The sequence below is a fragment of the Abrus precatorius genome, unplaced genomic scaffold (genome assembly GCF_003935025.1).
Source record: "Abrus precatorius isolate BTA unplaced genomic scaffold, Abrus_2018 Scaffold9, whole genome shotgun sequence".
NCBI lineage: Eukaryota > Viridiplantae > Streptophyta > Magnoliopsida > Fabales > Fabaceae > Abrus > Abrus precatorius.
This window is the reverse complement of record NW_020874439.1, coordinates 24,765,042-24,786,813: the sequence shown is the minus strand read 5'-3', so window position 1 is coordinate 24,786,813 and position 21,772 is coordinate 24,765,042. Positions and strand designations below refer to the sequence as shown.

Sequence of the window (21,772 nt, the reverse complement as noted above, 5' to 3'; positions counted from 1 at the left end):
GCAAAACGCAGCAAAAAAGAGCGTGGGAGACATAATTCAACCTTCAAACATTAGGAGAAAACACCAAAAATGCTATTCTTGCAAATGGTTTTTGCTTAGAATTTGGTTTTTCATAGGGTCGAATAGTCTTGGTTGATCCATCTAAGTGACCTCAGGTAGTAGGATGCAACCTAGCAGTTACTACTGTTGCTACTGCTAATTGGATCGTCCCTTGTTCGGCCAATTGCAAAGTGAAATAAAAATGTGTTTCGGCTGAAAAATTCCAGAGGCACAGACAAAGCTCATGGGGGCATTATGACTTTTTTCTTTAACTAGAGATAATTGATCTGGAAAACCCTACCCATTTTAGCCAGCAGTTTACTCACATAAAACCAACAAAACACACTCATCCAGAAACACACACCAATGCACACATGCTACACCTTAGGAAGGGGAGGGACCCTTCACTCTGAGTAAGTGAAGACAGAGTTTGATCAGACAATCCTAGCATTTTAACCTCAGTGACTGGGTTAGCTTGCACTTACAAAAGAAAATGTATGTTTGAACAACACAAAATCAAGAATGAAATCAAACACAATTCTCTTGTCTTCCTAAATCTGTTTAGAGTAATTTTTTCGATAAACACATTCAGAGCGTAAATTAGTCCTTCGGTTTCAAGAGAATAAAGCCATGTTAATTACCACTTATGCTAGCACATTAATCATCTCCAAGCAAGCTCTTTAACCAATCAATAAGAAACAGGCTACTCCACCCAAACCCCATTACAAAGCTCAAGAATAGGAGTTTAATTTTTTCTGTTGAGGAATCCCTATTCTTCTGGATCGGGAGTAAACATATTACCGTCCACAATCCATTAGCCAAGGCAAAAATATATATACTAAGACCGAAAGTTCAGTTTCATTCAAAAACCAAATGGACTAAATGAACATTTAATAACAGATAATGAAAATTAGCCAAATCACAAAATTTAATCTCAGAATCCTCCAGTACTTCATTAAATTTACGCCAAACCCAGATCACAAATCGGCACCCGAATCCGGAAAAATTAATCAAAATCGCTCCTTTGGAACAAATCAAAAAGGGGGTAAATTAACTGCACAGAGGGGGGTCAAGGAAATTGAAAAACATGAAAAAAGGGAACTTACATTTTTTAGGAAGATTATGTTTGCGGCTGCGATGGTAGCGACTACGCCGCCGAGGATAGCCACCGGGCCGGTAAGGAGACTCCACTTACGATAGATCATCTTCTTCTTCTTCCTTCTCCGATTCTCTCTCGTTCACGCTTTACTTTTCACAAATGAAATGAAATCATTTATTTAAGCCATTTATGTGTGCTTTTTTTAAAAAATTATTTTTTAAGATCAGAACAAAAGGTAAAAATAAATAAATAAATATTTTTTTCTTTTAATCGAAAATTTCCTTTGCATTCTCAATTCGAGCATTGACTCTTTTTACAGCTCGTTTTTTTCGAAGCAAAATTGATTTAAATGAACAGTACCTATTCAATGCCGGATGAGTTTATGTTAAAATAATTTTAAAATTTATTTGATATGAACTGATGTTATGTAATTGATTCCACAAAAATCAAAATAGAGAAAGAAATAATTTTTTTTCGGAATAAGTTTTGAATAATTTATTCTATTTGATAGCTTTTTAAAAATAAATAAATTTTATTAATTCTATTAAATATATAAAATTAAAAAAATTGTATAATCTTAAAACTACTAGATACTTTATCAACAAAGTTTAATGTATTACATTTTGTAAAAATACAAACAAATATTTAATATAAAAGTTAAATATTTATAAATATTTAATTTATTTAAAATTTAATATACATGAATATCAATATAACTTCAAATAATTTAATAGTTAAATAAATAAAAATTTAATATTTAAAAAGTTATTAGACAACATATATACTCAAAATATACTCGTAAGTGATTTTTTTTCAAATATATATATTATATAGAAAGATGGCTCAACAATAAATGGAACAAATTATTATGTAGGCTTTTGATAAAAATATTTTCATACTCGTTAATGAAATTATTTATAGTATTTTAGTTTTGCGTGTGTATACATTGCATAAAACATATGATAGAAACATATAAATCAATCTATTATGAGTATGTAGATAAATAAATTTTATCTTTAGATGTTAGATGTGAATTCAAATTAATAAGTGGTTTAATTGGGTGATATTTAGTTATTTGGGCTATGAGCGACGGTGTCAAGGAGCTGTGATCGAAGCGGGTTTTGAACCTGTGTTTGTTTGTTTGGGCCTCTAGATTGATTAAAAATATCATGGGTATTTAACAAACCCAAGGCCCAAAACTATTACCCCTATCAGAAATAAGCCCAAGAATACGAACGCTGCAGCAAAAAATAAATAATAAAAGTGTGCGACAGAGAGAAAATAAAACATCCGCCACCTTTTTTTTATAAATTGTCTTTTATTCTATTAGTTTTTTTATTTAAATCTAGTCATAAAATTATATATATTAATTCTTATACGAAAATTTATTTGCAATTTTTATATTTTTAAAAAAGTAATCTAAATTATTTAAAAAAAATCTTATATTATGCTTCATGCTTTTTTAATTCATAATATTTAGTTTTATCATATAAGTCAAAGTTTTTTTACTTTAAATTTATATTAAATTTATTTTTAAAAAATTGTATTTTAATTCATATTTATATAAATATTACCTCTAATTTTTTTTCAAATATTACTATTTATTTGCTTCATAGTATTCACATAATAATTCTCATCTCTTTAAATTGTATCTAAAATAAAAAAATTTCTTCATATGTATCTTTGGTATATTTATAAGAAAATTATAATTATTTTCTTGAATAAAAAAATATGAAGTAAAATATATTTTTAAAATAATTTAAAATACTATTTAAAAATAATAAAAAATATTATTTGATAATGGTATGAAAATATAAACATAATCATAGAAATGATATTGTAAATAAAATTTCGTCTATCAATTGATATATAATTTTTTATCTTTATCTACTAAATTATAAAAAAAATATCTTATATATGTATTAAACGATAATTTAAACTTAAAAAATTTGTAAATAATAAGTTATATTGAATAATCATTTATCGAAAAAGAAAAAGAGGTAAAGATATTGAAACATAGTGTAATAACATAAACAAAACTAAAAATAATCTTTTTATAAAAACTTATATACAACTTTTTTACTTACAGTAACTAAATTTAAAAAAATGTCTTCCATAGGGAGTAAATATATAATCTAACTTTTATTTGAAAAAAAAATAGTTGGATTGAAACAAGAGAAAGTGTTAAGTGTCCAGTAAGGCTTTGGATTTTGTTGAGTTAAACAAAGAAAAGGTTGCTTTTAACACCTTTTTTATTTTTTCGTTTGCAGTTTGCACCCCTATTTTATTTTTTATATATAAATATCCTTATTAATAAAATATTTATTTGATAAATATGATTAAAAACACATATTCTTAACATCTTTTCGTATCCAAATCTTAATGTAGAGGAAATCAATGGTAGAGGAAGCAGAAAAGAGTACTGATGCTCCATTTGAGTGTGTAAGGATATTTCTGAAAAAATAAATTAAAAAGAAAAAAGAATAAAGAGGTGCAGTATAAAAAAAGGGGTGCAACTATCAACTCAGAACAAAATTGATGCTCATTCGAATTGAGTACAATTCCAACCTGTCTTTTACAGTGGAATGCCCTGAATTGTCTTTCTTTATATAAAAAATTGTTCGAATAAGTTAGATTAAAAAATTAAAATTATTTTAAGTCTTAAGTTCAAATCTTCTATTTTAATAAGTTTAAACAAATTATCCTCTTGCTGCCATTGGCCAAATCATAAATTTTTCTCATTTAATGCAGGTAGTTAGGTTAATAATTCATTTCAATATTCATATTTTCACTTAAATTTTAATTAAGAATGAAAATGTTAAATTAAGTTAAATTTTGTCTAAGTGAATTTAATCTATTTAATAATTTTAAGCTTGAGCTCATGTTTTAAAATTTGACTTGTTAACTTTTTTTAATAACCTATTTTTTCATATTAAAATATTTAATAAATTATTGAGCTGGTCAAGGTTATAAAACATTATCTAACCTAAAAAGTTAGAATTTTAATTTATTTAATAATAATACTATAAATATATTTTGATTTATATTTAATAATTATTTATTTATTATTATAAAATTAATAAATCTTAAATAAGTCAATTTATCCAGTTTAGTAAACATTTTCTTAAATTCAAGTCTAACTTATTTAATTTTTTAAACTCTTTAAAAAGCTTAAATTTAGCTTATTCCTCAAATAAGGTGAATCATACCTAATTTTAAATAGATCCTGACCATGTTCCATATCTTATCTCAACAAGTCATAAAATGAAAGCAGATCTCCATAAATATGATACTATGGCATGATAAATCTTATTGAAAAAAGAATACTTTATTCCCCCATTCTCATCGCACTGTTTCATGAATCAAAATTCCAACTCCCAGTCCCACGATGAACTTCCCCTCGCATGAGGATAACTCTAATACATTATTGAAGAACCTCGCGAAGCATATTTGATATTGATGGTTCTGTAGTTAATTAGGAATTTTATTGTACTGGCTAACTACAATTAAACTTTATCACACTGTTTGGCTTATCTAGTTAGAGCAATCTGCCAACAATTTCAAGAGTATGTCACTTTGTATATGTTACAGGACAGAATCATGGAGCACTGATGATTATCAGAACTTGCATTATTAACCGAGACAGTAGTGGAAAAAATCTAATTATTTGTCCCAATTTACACAGTTCTATATAATTAAGCATTGTGCAGCCAGTGAGATTTCCACTGAAAGGGCTATGGCCTACTAATCTAATGTGGATTCATCAATTTATTCCACCTTCGGTGGCGGCGACAGTTGGCAGCTCAAATTATTTGACACTCATGCATTAATGATCGACCACCATGCATGTATCAATTGTCATTATCACTCTTATAAATTAGTTTTATTTAAACAAAAAATACTTAAATAAAAATGAGAACAGATTCTTAAAAATGACGAGAGACACACTCGTATGTAAAATCTGAGGTTCATTTTCATAAGCTTGAACGAACTTATTCTTAGAATAAAATAAAAAGAGCATACACATATTAATCCGTGTTAGCAAACACGCACTAATTAATTATACAATGGAGCAGATTAATTTTCCTCTCTAGAATGACTAGAACCCCACCATAATGCAATTTATGATCCGTTAACATCAACAATACATTTGTATTGACTAAGTATACACGTTGTGGTTCGACCATGTTAGCCCTAGCACCAAACCAGTTGAAATGAGTTTGCTAGTGGTTGCTGCGGTAATTATTGACCAACACAACTTTGACCTGTTAAATCACCTACACATTTAAACAACTTACCTTCATCATTTGAAGGAACCTTGATACACATGCAAAAGTATATAATAAAAATCTAACATAATGAAATTCAAGTAAAGCGAATAACGAATTATACTAGCTAGTTTCACTCGCCACAAATCAATTAACCGGAACTCCCTGTATAAAACCCCTCCTTTTTTCTTCACTGCTTTCCACCAGCATTTCCAAAACGGCAAATCCCAAATAAACAAATTAAACCACAAGAGCGTAGAATATTTCCATGGAAGAAGAACAGTCCCATACCAACACAAAAAAAGAACTTCCACACACAGTGGCCATGATGCCGATCACCGGCATGGGACATCTGATCCCAATGATAGAATTCGCCAAAAGACTCACGCGCCACCACAGCCTCCACGTCACCTTCCTCATCCCCACCAACGCTCCTCCCTCAAAGCCCCAAACAACCCTCTTCAGCCCATTGCCACGTGCCATTTCGCACGTGTTCCTCCCTCAAGTCTCTCTCTCAGACCTTCCACCCAACACCAAAATCGAAACCATAATCTCCCTCACCGTCCTCCGCTCTCTCCCTTCTCTCCGGCACTCCCTTGTCGCTATCCACCGTGTCGCCGCCCTCGTCATCGACTTCTTCTGCACCGACGCCATCGATGTCGCCGGAGAACTCCATATCCCTTCTTACATCTTCTTCCCCTCCCCGGCCATGGCTTTGTCCTTTGACCTTTACTTACCCCGACTCGACCAAGAAGTTCAGTGCGAGTTCAGGGACCTCCCTGAACCGGTTCACATCCCTGGTTGCAATTCCATTCACGGCAAAGACTTGATGGACACGATTCAAAACCGAAACGACGACGCATATAAATTTTTCCTCAATCACTGCAAGCGGTTCAGTTTGGCCAAAGGAATCATAGAAAACAGCTTCCCAGAACTTGAACCCCAAGTTATCAAGTGGTTGCTAAAGGATGAACCGGGTAGACCACCGATTTATCCGGTTGGACCGCTAGTTAACGAAGACATTGCTCAAACCGAGGAACAGTGTTTATGTTTGAAGTGGTTGGATGAGCAGCCACGTGACAGTGTTGTATTCGTCTGTTTTGGCAGCGTTGGGACCCTGTCACGTGCTCAAATGGAAGAACTTGCTTTGGGGTTGGAGATGAGTGAGCAAAGGTTCTTGTGGGTTGTGAAGTGCCCCAAGGATTACATTGCCGATGTGGATGCTCACGCTGACCCTTTGGATTTTTTGCCAAAGGGTTTTGTGGAGAGAACCAAAGGGAGGGGGCTGGTGGTGCCATATTGGGCCCCACAGATCCAAATCCTTAGTCATGGATCCACAGGTGGGTTTGTGAGCCATTGCGGTTGGAACTCAATCCTTGAGTGTGTAGTGAATGGGGTGCCCTTGGTGGCTTGGCCACTCTATGCGGAGCAGAAAATGAATGCCGTTTTGGTGACCCAAGACGTCAAAGTGGCACTTAGACCAAAGGTTTATGAGAGTGGATTGGTGGAAAGAGAAGAAATAGCGAGTGTTGTGAAGACCCTTATGGAAGGTGAGGAAGGTAAGAAGCTTCTTCATCGAATTAAAGAGCTTAAGGTAGCAGCTGCAATAGCTTTAGGTGAGAATGGATCATCAACGAAGAGAATCTCCGAATTGGCTCTAAAGTGGAAGGGAGAAACAGCAGCATGCATAATCTAATTGAAGTTGCCACTTGTTTCTTGCTCGTTACCTTTTCACATTCTTCCGTAGCTACGATTTATGTATCCAAGTTAAAAGCAGAGGTGAAAGATTTGTTAGAGTTTGTTTAATTGTTTCACAGATCATCCAATCAAAACCGGTTCTCAAGAAAATATGTACTGTGTAAAGTAAGTTAAGGAGCAGAGTGAGTGACATCTAGTTGTTGAAAAAAAAAATTTGGCATTCAATAATATGATGTGATCAAGTATTAGATAACATTTTACTTGGTTATTATTCTCTGCTAAATAAAGATTAATTAATTATAAAAACTATTAATTAATTTTATAAAATAATAATAAATGAAAAAAATAAAAATCTATTCAGGTGTCAAATCACATTTATGTATTTTAAATAATTTATTTATTTTTTGCTTAAATCTAACTCTTGAGATGATTGAAGTGAGCAACATCACGTTTATATTTTTGCCTTCAGCTTTTTTTTAATACATTTTTTTCTGTGTTTTATTATTATTATTTATTATGTTATTAATCATATATTGTATTTTATTTGTATCCCTCTTCTCTGCGGCACACCTAGGAAATAGTCAGTCGACCTATAACTTCTTTTCCAAAATATTGTTAGTGTGAATCTAATAGTGTTAATAGATATATAGTTTTAATTTTTATGCACATGTATATTACTTTTATTAAAGTTTTTTCTTAATAAATTTTTAGTGTGTCAAAAAGATACATAATAAAAGTTATATTCTTTAACTTTTTTTATCACGTTACATCACTTATTATTTCACTTTTTCTCGGATGAAAAGCTTCTATCCTCTTAAACCTGTCTCTCCAATAAAAATATGACAAGTAACTAAAATTGTCCACATCAGCTTTTAGGTGATCAAGAAATGTCTGTTGGCTCACGTCTTTATCAGTTTTTTTTTTCTTTTCAAAATAGGAAACTTAGAAATAATATACTAAAATAGAGTATTTGAGAAATATAATTTTTTTATTAAGTATATACTTAATTTAAAAGAAAACAGTATTGATACTAACTCAACACATTGCGCCAAAAACCAAAAGTAATGGAGAAAAGTGTTGGTGGCTGAGAGGGAGAGAGAGTAACGAACAATAGAACTGTAAATCAATGAAGCTTAGTGCATACTTCTTGGTAGTATTGTGAAGCCAGTGAACAACCGGTGGTCTATCTTACGGGGAACTTCCCTTGTGTGCACGCGGGTTTTTAATCGGCTTTTTAAATTTTCTCAATAAGTCCGAATGTAATTGAGTATAGAATTGGATATTGATATTAAAACTAAACTTTAAAATTTTAATTATTATATTTAGATGTTTACTTAAAATTGAAATTCTAATTATATAAATTAATTTTATAAAATTTTATAATAACTAAATTTGATTAATTTTAATTAATAAATAATTTTTTTAAAATTTAAATTTCTAATATTATAATTTACAAATACACTTTCATTTGTTATGACATAGTTTATATTTTTTTGTGTACTTTCTTTTTTTTCTTCTCCCTTTCTTCTTCTTTCTATGTTTTATTTTTTTTTTTATATTTCTTTTTATTCTAACTCCACTTTTACGTTAGTTATTAATACTACTTATTTTTTATTTCTTTTTCTCTTCTTCCTCGTTTATATTGATTATTAATAAAAGTAATTTTTCTCTATTCAATTTTTGTTTGTTTGTTAGGCCAATATAGTTATAAATAAATTATTCTTATTAAGTTATGTCGTATACACTTGGACAGTATGAAATTCCATATGTTGAAAGGTGAATAGATAAGTTGTGCAATTAACAGATGGAAGTTTTGAGTTGCAGTGTCGTTTGGTTGATCGTTGAGTAAGAATAGTAAAGTAGAATTTGATTAGATATCAAATAATTATATAATTATATATATATATATATAAGCATTATTCCTTTTAAATAGTGTTGTATATGCTTGAATTATGAGAGAACTATATAATTGTTGAACAGAGAGTAATGTATTTGCAGTAAGGTATGATGGTGTTGTTGAAAGTGATTAACTGTGCAAGTTAAGAATTAAGTTTTAAGTATGTTGTGAGTGAGATAACTTAAGAATTATAGCCAAGAACTTGTGTTGTTTCATTTTAGGAAGAATTGAGAGTTTGGGATGCTGAGTGTCTCGCTCAAGCGAGACAAGATAAGATCTCTCCAACTGTCTTCTCGCCAAGGCGAGAAGGAATCTCATTGAGGCGAGAGGCTATCTCGCTCAAGCGAGAGAAGTTCGCTCAGGCGAGGAGTAGTAGGAAAACTAGGTGACTCTCTGGACCTGATCTTGTTCATGCGAGAACGTTGCTCACTTAGACGAGTGTTCGGAGGGCAAGTGTACTCATCGAGAAGTAATAAAGGGTTCTTAAATTAAGTTCCCGAAATATCGTCCCACAAGAATTATTTTCCAATTACTAAGAATTTTCTAATTCAATTGTTTAAGCTTCAAAGATACGAGATTAATTAAAAACAAGAATTTATAAAATTAATTATGAAACTAAGAGTAAGGAATACAATGCACGTCTTGGTTAAACTCATCGAAAAGGAACCTAAGGCATATGTGTTTTCTCATTCAATCCTTTATGTTATTCTTCTGTTTAACTCTAAATCTGATTTCCTTGTGATTATCAATCATTCATACAAATACTATTAATACCCAATGGTCATGTAATATTAATATTATTTTCTCTAAATTAATATCCCCAATGGCCATGCAAGACATCAATTTGAGAAAGCTTGAGGAACCTATGAATTTGTTAATTTAATAACGATTATAAGAGAAAGATTGGTTTAGTCCACCTAATACTTTGTCTCATTTTACCCTATAGATCTATTAATAAACCGAGGTACGGTCGCCTGACGATATAATTAATTGGGATTAAGAAAGAAGCGCAATAGGATAAAATCTAATCACAAAACGGAAATCAAATTTAAATTCAAATATCAAAATTGCATAAATTCATGAACAATAGTTTTCATAGCCCTAGCTATGGACTTAGTTACTCATGCTAAAGAAAAGAATTAAAACAATCATAAACAAAGCCATAATCAAAAGAAATAGCAAACTAGAGTGTGAAATGTGTTCCCGGTCTTCAAGTACGATCGCTTGAAGCTCAAAGTGTCACCAAGCATGTGCCAAGGATCCCGTGCAAGAGAGACGAGATTAGATGTATTCTAGAGCCAAAATCAAGATATAAAAACGGTCCATTTATGATGCCTGAGATCTTCCCTTTTATAGGATTTGACAACCCTAAAAACTCTTCATAATTGGGCTTTCCGCAGATGAGCACGGCTGTGCAAGGCCTTAAGCACCACCGTGCTTGTTGGAAGGGTTTAGGCATGCTGATTGCTGCGAAGCTCTAATCTTCTATCAATTTGGGCCCAAAATGCATCCAAAATCCACTTGCGGCCTCTTTATGTCAAATTGCATAATTAATAAATAAATTAGTGTAAAATTCAAATAAAATAAAGGTTAAATATGAATATATGGGCTGTAAAAGAGGGTCTAATTACAGACTTATTAACGAGTTGGAGCTCGCTCAAGCGAGAATTGCAAAAATCTGGGAGTTTCTAAGCCTCAGCGCCAGAAACGTTCATTTTCTCACCAAACACCTTTCCTCTCTCATTTTCTCTCTATTCTCTCACTTCTTCTTCTAAGAGAAAACCCTTTTGAAGCTTACTTCCTTCCTGATTAAAGTGAGATTGTCTATCTCATCAAGATTTAGGTGAGTTTCTGGAGCTCAGTTCTCTGTTTTTATTCTTGTTTCTTGCTTTCTCTTTCTCAAGAAACTTATGTCATGTCGTTCAGAGTAGATCTGGAACGTTTGAGCTATATCTCATACTCAAACGCTTGATCTATCTCTTTAGGACTCATGAGAAATAAGATCTTGAAATTCGTTCCAAGTAAGGGGAGCTTATATAAGCCGATTTATTCGTCTAATAATTACAAAGTTAATTGTGAACTTAGTTATGTTATAGCCGAGAATAAGTCATTGAATGGTCAAATTCTATATTTAAAATCCAGAATAGTATAGTTGAGTAAATTTCTCTATTGCTTAACTAAGTTGATTTGGTCCATCAGATAGATAATCTCGGAGTAGCTAAGGACCAGCTGTTGTACAAACAAGTTTTATGATAACACCTAAAGTATGTATAGTCGAGTATATTTCTCCGTTGTATGATAATTGTTTGAAAAGTTGTGGTAGAACATGATGTGTTATAATGTTGTGTTATATATGCTGAGGAGGTTAAAATATGCAAAAATACTTAAATAATGTTTTAAGCGGCTTAATTTCATTATGCAATAAGTGCTCAAATGTTTAATTAATACTGTGAAATGCTTGGTTTTGCTGTGATAATATATGTATGGGTGTGCTGCCAATGCTGGATAAAAATGTATACATTGTTGGATTGCTGAAGCTGAAATTGTATATAACTTTGTTGTTTTATATTGATTTAACTGTACTGCATCACATTCATTTTTATCATTCTAAAGTTGCATAAAATGTTGAACTACAGTTACCTGGACCCAGATACTGGGATAGGTCGCTCCTAGACCGAAACAGTTCCTCTGAATTAATTAAGCTGTGAAATTAGATGAAAACTGAATCGTTGTATTTGTATTAGATGAGCTGGACATGCTGCATAAATTGATTGAAGTTATCATGTTGATTGCTGTAAATTACATGAATTTTACTAATGATTTTAATATACTTATATTATGTACTTATTATTTTTATTTGTATAAGCTCACCCTTGTATTTGTTTATATGGTTGCGTGTGTGCTGCAATAATCATACTATGGTAAGTGAGCAGGAGTGACAAGTGGAGTATCCAATTTACCTACTAGGAAGTCTGGTTAAAGAGTAGTCAAGGCTAAAGCTTTCAAGGGATATATATATATAGCTTAAATTTTAGTAGTTTAGATTTTTAATGTAAGCCTAAGTCACTTGGTTATAGATTTGATGTTTTGATGTAACTTTTATACAATAACTTTGTATTTTGAGCTCCATTTGGAGTAATTGTTGAAATTATGTATACATATATTTATAACATATTGGTATTATGGAAAGACATCTTTGAGGCTTTATCAATATGTTGATTTAGATGTTCAAGTCAAGTTTCTTTTAGAAAATCTTAGCATTTGTAATATACCAAAACTATCTCGTTAATGAAATTTTTATATTAGGAGTAATGATGTGTGACGTCATTGATTCTTTATAAAAAAAAGGTCGTGACATTGTTCATCCTATTTTTTTTCACGTCTTTTTTTTTTTCTCTCTCTCTTTACATTTGTTACATGTTTAATATATTTACGTTACTATATCGTATTGCTATTCTACACTTACTGCAAACTATGTTCTAATGTTATTTTCCACTTTCTACACTTGTCGCAAACTATGTTCTACTCCTTCTGAACCTTTTTATAAGAACAAAATGGAGCATTTCCTTGGTCCTTATTATAAGAAACAAATGATAGATTTAAGAAGCATTAATTGTTAAATTTCTTTTATACCCTTCTTTTATTAGTATCATTAATTGTACAAATTACTAACTATAACATTTAATATCATGGGTATTTTTGAAATAAAATTTATATTTGTAGAAAACATAAGTGATTTAATTATTTTCCTTGATCATGGAGATTTAGTCTTTTGTTTCTTATAAAAAGGATCAGATGTAATATTACTTTTTTGCACTTTCTGCTGGACTTGATGCAAATTATATTGTTTATGTTAATTGTATAATAAATTATTTGATAATTTTCTTGAATTGTTAGATGTCAGAGGAAATGATAGAAATTAATTTAAGAAATATTAAAAGTACATGAGAAACAAAGAAAAGAAAACTAATGGCCACAATAGCTTTATGGTATAATCAAAGAAATATACCTAAAGAGCCGATAGAACGATGATAAAGACACAAAGACAAGTATACTTTTCATGCAATTACGTTACAGGACTAATAAAAATTATTATAATTAATAATGTCTTAGTAAACAATTTTTTTTAACTTCGCAACAATCTACGTGAAAGAGAAGGATTACACGGTGAATATAAAAGAATATGTTACAATATTTTTACTTATATTATTTAATTATATCATTTTTAATAATTTATTTAATAATCATTTTTGTATTTTTAATTAATACGTTATTTTTTAAAAGTTTAATCTTACATACATACTATAAAATTTGATTTTAATTTATAATTCTAATTTTACATTTTAATTCTTAAATACACCAAACATATATTTATAATTATGAACTAATTCTAATTTTAATGAAATTATAATACAATTCTGAACTTCAATTCTAATTTCATACACCAACCAAGCTACAATATTTTTTTTAAAATAATTTGTTAAATTAATTTATTTTAAATTTCTTTTCCTTACATCTATGCATATTCAAATTCAAGATGATAAAGTTAAACTCAAACAACTCTAATTAATTGATTTATATGTTTGGTTGTGTTTATATTTACTAAATAAATTGACATAGCAAAACTCCTTTATTTAAAAAAAAAATAGGATGTAGTTAAGATGCATTGATAAAAAAATTAGAAATTTGAAAGATCATTTAAAGAATTTTGAGAAAATTTAGTAGGTTATAATTTTTTAATTAATTTTTTGATATTTATTAGTTAAAATATCTGAATAAGTTTACTTTGATAATATTTTTAGTTAGTTATTTTATTTAAAGATATTGGAAAAAGTTTAATTATTTTAAAATGCAATAAAATTGTACTCTATTTAATTAGTTAAGTTAACTTTAAATGAATAATATAATAAGCAATTTGTATACTAAATTTTAGTTAAAATTAATTTGATATGATGAATATATTTAATAAATTTATATTATATTGTTATTCAATTCATTTTAAAATTAATATATTGACAAATAAATTGAATAAAAATAAAATATTATTAACTAAATTAGAATAATTTAATTTATTAAGTAAATTTATATTATATTATAAAATAAATTATATGATGAATAATATTTTAGAAATTTTTTAGATAAATGTGGAATGAATAAGATTATTATTTTTATTATTACTACATAAAAATGAAAGAATATTTGAAAGAAATTAGGTGTGAACTTTAAAAAGAATTTATAAAAAAAATAAAATTAAAAGGAAAGATAAGTTTTGGAGAAAGGATTCTCTCATATTAAGTTAGGATCATATTAGTGTATTTTTATACTTTCGCTTAAGTGGGTGAAATTTCACTTTAACTTAAGTGAAAGTGTAAAAATACACTAATATGACCATCATGTTTGTGCTTGAACACGAGAGAATTCAGATCTTAAAAGGGAAAAATAATTTAAACATGGGAAATAAAAATTAAAATTATAAAAATGTGAACTTTTTGTAAAATTACTTGAATATATAGATTCAAAAAAATATCATTACCAATTTTTTGATAAACAAAAATATCATATGCATTATTAAGGATTTCATTATCACCATACATGTGATTGAACAAAGTGATAAATGCTTGAAAATGCGCTATTAATAATCTTTGAGTCTATAACTATCTTTTATGGCGAGCTAAACTCTATAAAATCTGAACTCCTTAAAAATCATCATTGACGACTTTAACTAGGTAAAGGAATCTAAATCGTAACTATAATATAATAAATTTTTTCAAAAATCTTAGCATGCTCTAAAAAATCACCATTAGTGATTTTTGGGTGAAATCTTTGCTATTTTCATTCTTGAAGGCAAGGAAGAAGCACTCTTGAAAGTAACAAATACCATTGGATACCTTTCATGCTATAGATAGGGGTTCAGGTACAACAGGAAGCCATGCACATAAAAGAAGTTGAGAAAAGTTTGAAGTAGAAGTAGAAGGTAGAGAGAGAGAGAGAGAGAGAGAGAATTTTATTCATAATTTGGTTTTGATAAAAAAAAAAAAATCAATTACATTTATCAATATTCTTGAGTAATATGCAAAAAAAAAAAAACACATTTATCCAAATATTTATAATATCTTTTTTAGAATTAATTGAAATTTTTTAATATAATTAAGAAATTGAAAAAAAAAATGAACACGTTATTTGATATAAGTAAATTTTTTTATTATTATAACTTTTCAAATTAATTAAATTTGTTAAAATTTTTGTAATTAGTATTTTTGACATTTATTAACATATTGTTAAAATTTTATAACTTTAAAAAATAACGTAAATGTATTTTTATGGTATAATTAGTTAGTAAATATAATAAATTGTAATATATATTTATATTAATGTAATAATTTAGGTAATATTTGTAATTATTGTTTATGAAATTGATAAATGTTTTGGTAAAAAATTTTTTTGTCATGACTATTATATTTTTTTATAATATAAAATGAGACAATTATGCCTTCATCACTTGTCTATAATGCATATCTGAAAGAAATAAATGACATATTATGCAATGTTAGCTTTGATTGGGTTTCTAAAATTTTTTGAATGTAAATTTACTATCCTTTTTTTTAATGCAATTGTGGAACAATAAAGATTTAAGACACTCATTGCATCTATGTCGTAGAAAATGCATAATTATATTAAAAAATATTTTCATGTTGTTTTGACTTTGGATCAATGGTCTAGAGGTAATTGGTGATTTTGTTCTACTAATCCATATCGTGCAGTGATTTAAAATATGTGTGATGAGTTATTAGGCCGCCAACCAATACAACAAATAATATTGAAGAATTTAAAATTAGATTAAAGTGACTAACACAATACAGTATTATAAGAGTACAACGTATGCACAAATATATAATTTTTTTTTTGTTAAAATGTGTTCTAATTCCAAATAAAAGTAATTATGTGATGCATGCAAAATTTTTGTATTTATTGAGACATATAAATGAAATTGGAAATTATAGTTAGTGTTTGACACTTCTTTTCCTTCCTTACATGTGCTTAAATTGTAGTTGATGATTATATTTGTTGTTATGTATCCATATTGAGACTAAATCTTGTCAAGTAGGGGTGTATTTTAAAGGAAGGGTTGAACTCTATAATTAGCTTAATACATTATGCAATTCTGTCTTAATCTCATTTCCTATGATTCTAATAAATCTTTGCCCTTTACACACGCGTGCAGACCATTATACTTTTCTATCTCCAAAATATATTTATTTTTTTTAAAAGTAGCACGAAAAAACCATCTGAATCTCACACATTTATAATAAAACATATTTGATTTTGACTCGAGCACTTTGTAATCCATCCCATTTAATATACTCTAATGCTTAATTATTTATATAATAATTTCTCTATCGTTGAATTGCTTTTGAACATATAATTCTTTATCTTAATTACAATGACCTATCAAATGCACACATAAATATAAACTAATTAAAAGACTAAAATTTAATTAATCAATAGCATAATTAAAAACAACAAATACTCAAGTTTACATATTCAAGAATCTCATATGCATGCATAACATCAATATTTAATAAACATATAAAGGGTGGCTCTTTAAACGGACGTTGTCCAATGCCTATATTTGACTGACAAATAGGCATTGTTATCATCATCATCATCCATGTCCTCATTGCTTCCATACTACCTTCAAATTCATTATCATCATTTTTATTGTTACTCTTATCCTATTTTACCTATCTTTTTGACATGGTACTTACATATGTTTTCTCATCATCTTCTTTTAATAAATGTTAACTGTAATTATTTTGAAAACAACATATAACTCAATGACATGAGTTAAGATGATATTTTTTTTATGTATTTGAAACATTTGTTAAACATCATCATCTTTCAATATTAAAACTTTATGATATTGCAACCACCAAATATAAATATTGGACACTTATATTCAGGACTTTCTACTATTTTTTGAAGTTCAAGTAACCTCAATATATTGAGTAAGCTAATATGTTTATTCTCTATATTATACATTATCTCTCATATATATATATATATATATATATATATATATATATATATATATATATATATATACATGTTAACCTTTTGCATATAAATAACACATCTTTTGTATAAAAATTTCACCATTAAAGCATATAAATATTGACACACTCATATTTTTCTCAATGAATTAATTCAACCTCTATATAAAAATCTTTCTTTTTTTTCGGTTGCAATTTGTTAAGAACGAAGAAATCAATATTTATAGATACAAAAATAAAAAATATTTTACTATTTTTTAATTATTTTTAAGATTGAGAAGTAGCTAATGACTAGTTTTTAGAGATTTTATTATTATTTTTTCAGCATGAAAAGTCATCAATGACAATTTTAATTGAGAAAAAAAAATTTCACTTGAATTTTGTCAATGGCAATTTTTTGTACAATTCTTAAAAACTCACTGTTAACGAGTTTTAGTGTAATTATAATTCCGACGGATAAAAATGTCACTGACAATTTTATAAAACCATATTAATATAATTTTATCAAAAATATCATATTATTATAATTTTAAAATAAAACAAAACCATATAAAAAAAGGCCAAGCTTTGAGGTTTGAAAAAAATTAAAAAAAAAAACTGAATTTTGTTTGGAATGTAATCTTTAGATTAATTTATTATTATCATTTATTCTGAGCTAATTCCGACATATCTTTGTTTGAATCAAACTTGCTGTTTGTTGGAAAGAAGTCCACTCTTCAGTAATGGTTTTCCGTTTTTAGGGTGCGCATCTTCGTTGAATCGTTGAAACAGGAAAGAAACTCGCTTAGCAAAGGTTTTTCGAAAACCAGACATTGGTAAAAGTATTAATCGTAAAACTTGGGTTTTACCCATACCACTCACCCCAAATGCCAATAAAACTTTTCGCTAAACAACGTTATACGTTAGCTCATTGGCTTCCTTGCATTTGAGATCATTCAATAAGTATGCTATTGGAAAGTAAGAATGGATAGACTAAAAGCACTTGGCATCTTCTTGAATCTTTAATCTCTTCCATCTTCTTCAATTGTCGAGAGATCAAAAGGGCTATATATTGTTAAATTTAATAGAAACGAGGGTATTTATTCGTACTTAAAAGTGATGGGACAAGAATAACTCGAGAGAGAAAACATATTTGTTTCCAGCTTAGAGAAATTATTTTTCAATTTTTCCCGCAAAAAAGCCCACGACTGAGCACTTTTTGTCTCTTTATCTTTTTCTTTACTGTTTTTTCTTAGATATTGTCGTGGACTGATTACATAATGGAATTCAAGTAAAGCCAAAAACGAATTAAATTTGATAGCTTCACTCACCACAAATTAATGAACCCAGACCTCCCTCCATAATACTATAATACCCCTCCATTCTCCTACGCTGCTATCACCATCATTCCCGAACCCAAATAAACAAATCAAACCACAACCACAAAGGCATACAATATTTCCATGGAAGAACAAAAACATTCCCTTATCAGCACAAAACAAGAACTTCCCCCCATAGTGGCCATGATGCCAAGCCCAGGAATGGGACATCTCATCCCAATGATTGAGTTCGCAAAGAGACTCACTCGCCACCACAACCTCCACGTCAAGTTCTTCATACCCACCAGCACCCCTCCGACAAAGCCCCAAATCACCCTCTTCAGCTCCTTGTCACGTGCCATTTCGCATGTGTTCCTCCCCCAAGTCTCTCTCTCAGACCTTCCACCCAACACCAAAATCGAAACCCTAATCTTCCTCACCGTCCTCCGCTCTCTCCCTTCTCTCCGCCACTCCCTCGTCGCCACCCACCATGTCACCGCCCTCATCGTCGACCCCTTCTGCACCGACGTCTTCGACGTCGCCGGAGAACTCAACATCCCCTCTTACATCTTTTTCACCTCTACGGCCATGGCTTTGTCCTTCGTCTTTTACCTACCCCGACTCGACCAAGAAGTTCATAGCGAGTTCAGGGACCTCCCTGAACCGGTTCACATCCCCGGTTGCATTCCCATTCACGGTAAAGACTTGATGGACCCGGTTCAAGACCGAAACGACGACACCTATAACTTGCTCCTCAGTAACTGCAAGCGGTTCAGTTTGGCCAAAGGAATCATAGCCAACAGTTTTGCCGAGCTTGAACCCCAAGTTATTAAGTTGTTGCTAAAGGAAGAACCGGGTAGACCGCCGGTTTATCCGGTCGGACCGCTAGTTAATAAAGACATTGCTCAAACCGAGGATAAGTGCTTATGTTTGAAGTGGTTGGATGAGCAGCCACGTGGCACTGTTGTGTTTGTGTGTTTTGGCAGCGGTGGAACCCTGTCCCGTGCTCAAACAGAAGAACTTGCTTTGGGGTTGGAAATGAGTGAGAAAAGGTTCTTGTGGGTTGCGAAGTGCCCCAATGATTACATTCCCAATGCTTCTTATTTGACTGTGGATTCTGACCCTGACCCTCTTGATTTCTTGCCAAATGGGTTTCTGGAGAGGAACAAAGGGAGGAGCCTGGTGGTGCCGAATTGGGCCCCACAGGCCCAAGTCCTGAGTCATGGATCCACCGGTGGGTTTGTGAGCCATTGCGGTTGGAACTCAATCCTTGAGAGTGTGTTGAATGGGGTGCCATTAGTGGCTTGGCCACTCTATGCGGAGCAGAAGATGAATGCTGTTTTGGTCACAGAAGACATAAAAGTGGCTCTTAGACCAAAGGTTTGTGAGAGTGGATTGGTGGAAAGAGAAGAAATAGCGAGTGTTGTGAAGAAGCTTATGGAAGGAGAGGAAGGGAAGAAGCTTCTTCACCGTATGAAAGAGCTTAAGGTGGCAGCTGCAAGAACTTTTGGTGAAAATGGTTCTTCAACCAAGCAAATTTCTCAGTTGGCTCTAAAGTGGAAGGACGAAACAACAGCATGCATAATCTAATTGAAGTTGCTACTTATTTCTTGTTGGATACTGTAAAATAATTTTCTCCAACGTTGTATTTCTCAATAATGTGTTGAATAAATACATGAAGTTGTTGCTGGAAAATTTAACAACTCTAGCAGATACGTTAAAAATAACAATTCTATAATAACTCCTATATATTCTATATAGCACTTGAATTTAAATAACAAATTATTTGTTAAGTCTTTTTAACAACAATTTGTTATAGCAACAATTTGTTACGATATTACTCCCCTCAAGTAGAAGCATGAAGATTCATAATGCTCAACTTGCTCATCAAGAACTCGAATTGAGCTTTGCCTAATGCCTTGGTGAAGATGTTTGCGAGCTGTACTGTTGTAGAGATATAAGTGAGAAGGATATTTTGTTGTAGAACCTCATTGCAGACAAAATGACAGTCAATTTCAATATATTTGGTATGTTCATGAAACATCGGATTTTTGGCGATGTGCAACGCCGCTTGACTATCACAGTGAAGGACCATAGGTTTGGGGTGAGCAATGCCAAGATCAGAAAGAATCCCTTTTAACCATTTGAGCTCACAAGTAGCTGTGGCCATGGAGCGATATTCAGCTTCAGCTGAAGAGCGCGAGACAGTATGTTGTTTCTTGGTTTTCCACGAAACAAGAGACTGGCCCAGTTGGACAAGCCAACCAGTTACGGAGCGACGGGTGAGAGGACAACTAGCCCAGTCAGAATCGCACCACCCGTGAAGCTGGAGATCACAGCTGCTTGAAAGTAATATACCTTGTCCTAGATTGTCTTTGAGAAAGCGAACCACCCGAAGAGCAGCGTCCCAATGCACAGTATGAGATTGCTGCATAAACTGAGATAAAGTGTGCACACTAAAACATAGCTCAGGACGGGTGAAGCAAAGATAGATCAGGTGCCCAATCAAGCGACGATAATGCTCCGGGTTATCAAGAAGTGGGCCAGAGTCTGAGGACAAATGGTGATTTTGCTCTAATAGAGTGCCAGCCGGTTTGGCGCCAAGAAGACCAGTCTCAGAGATAATATCAAGCGCATATTTGCGCTGACAAAGGAAAATTCCCGTAAGACTACGAGCAACCTCAATGCTCAGAAAATACTTCAATGTGTCAAGATCTTTCATGTGGAAACATTCACTAAGATATGTTTTAAATCTTTGGATGGCGGAAGAGTCATTTCCCGCAATAATGAGATCATCAACATAAACTAAAATAGCAAGCTGAATGCCGTTGCGATGCAAAGTGAAGAGAGAATAATCAAGACATGATTGCTGAAAGACATAGGAAACAAGAGCATGAGACAACTTAGTGAACCAACAACGCGGAGCCTGCTTCAAGCCATATAAAGATTTGTGTAATTTGCACACCATGTGAGGTGAAGAAACGGTAAAACCAGGAGGCATGCGGATGAACACCTCATCATGGAGATCTCCATGGAGAAACGCATCATGTACATCTATTTGATGGAGTTCCCAAGACTTGGCTGCTGCTATAGCAAGAAGAGTGCGTACAGTTATCATTTTGGCAACTAGGGCAAAGGTCTCTGTGTAATTTATGCCTTCCTTCTGATGATTTCCAAGAACGACTAAGCGAGCTTTAAAACGCTCAATGGTATAATCAGAATTATATTTGATACAATACACCCATTTGCATCCAAGAGCTTTCTTACCAAGAGGCAATTGTTGTATGCTCCAGGTATCGTTTCGTTCGAAAGCATCAATCTCATCCTGCATAACCTGTTGCCACCGAGGATCTTGTATTGCCTTATTAAAATACAAAGGTTCGCTCTTTTGTAAGTGCTGCAAGGAATTGCCTATGGGGCAT

At 31.2% G+C, this 21,772-nt stretch overlaps 2 protein-coding genes across 2 annotated transcripts; both read left to right on the top strand.

Moving 5' to 3' along the window:
- The first annotated feature begins 5,536 nt into the window (after window positions 1–5,536).
- On the top strand, window positions 5,537–7,350 carry LOC113849884 (hydroquinone glucosyltransferase-like). The gene has a single exon (XM_027480106.1). It carries the CDS (start codon window positions 5,675–5,677, stop codon window positions 7,100–7,102), a length of 1,428 nt encoding a protein of 475 aa, XP_027335907.1. The 5' UTR covers window positions 5,537–5,674; the 3' UTR covers window positions 7,103–7,350.
- Window positions 7,351–18,475: 11,125 nt separating this feature from the next.
- Window positions 18,476–20,033, top strand: LOC113849882 (hydroquinone glucosyltransferase-like). Its single transcript, XM_027480104.1, has one exon. It carries the CDS (start codon window positions 18,495–18,497, stop codon window positions 19,938–19,940), a length of 1,446 nt encoding a protein of 481 aa, XP_027335905.1. The 5' UTR covers window positions 18,476–18,494; the 3' UTR covers window positions 19,941–20,033.
- The last annotated feature ends 1,739 nt before the right edge of the window (window positions 20,034–21,772 follow it).

Bases quoted from the DNA above. Each gene is read 5' to 3' on its own strand.
- LOC113849882 (XM_027480104.1), top strand. From the start codon at position 18,495: ATGGAAGAACAAAAACATTCCCTTATCAGCACAAAACAAGAACTTCCC.
- LOC113849884 (XM_027480106.1), top strand. From the start codon at position 5,675: ATGGAAGAAGAACAGTCCCATACCAACACAAAAAAAGAACTTCCACAC.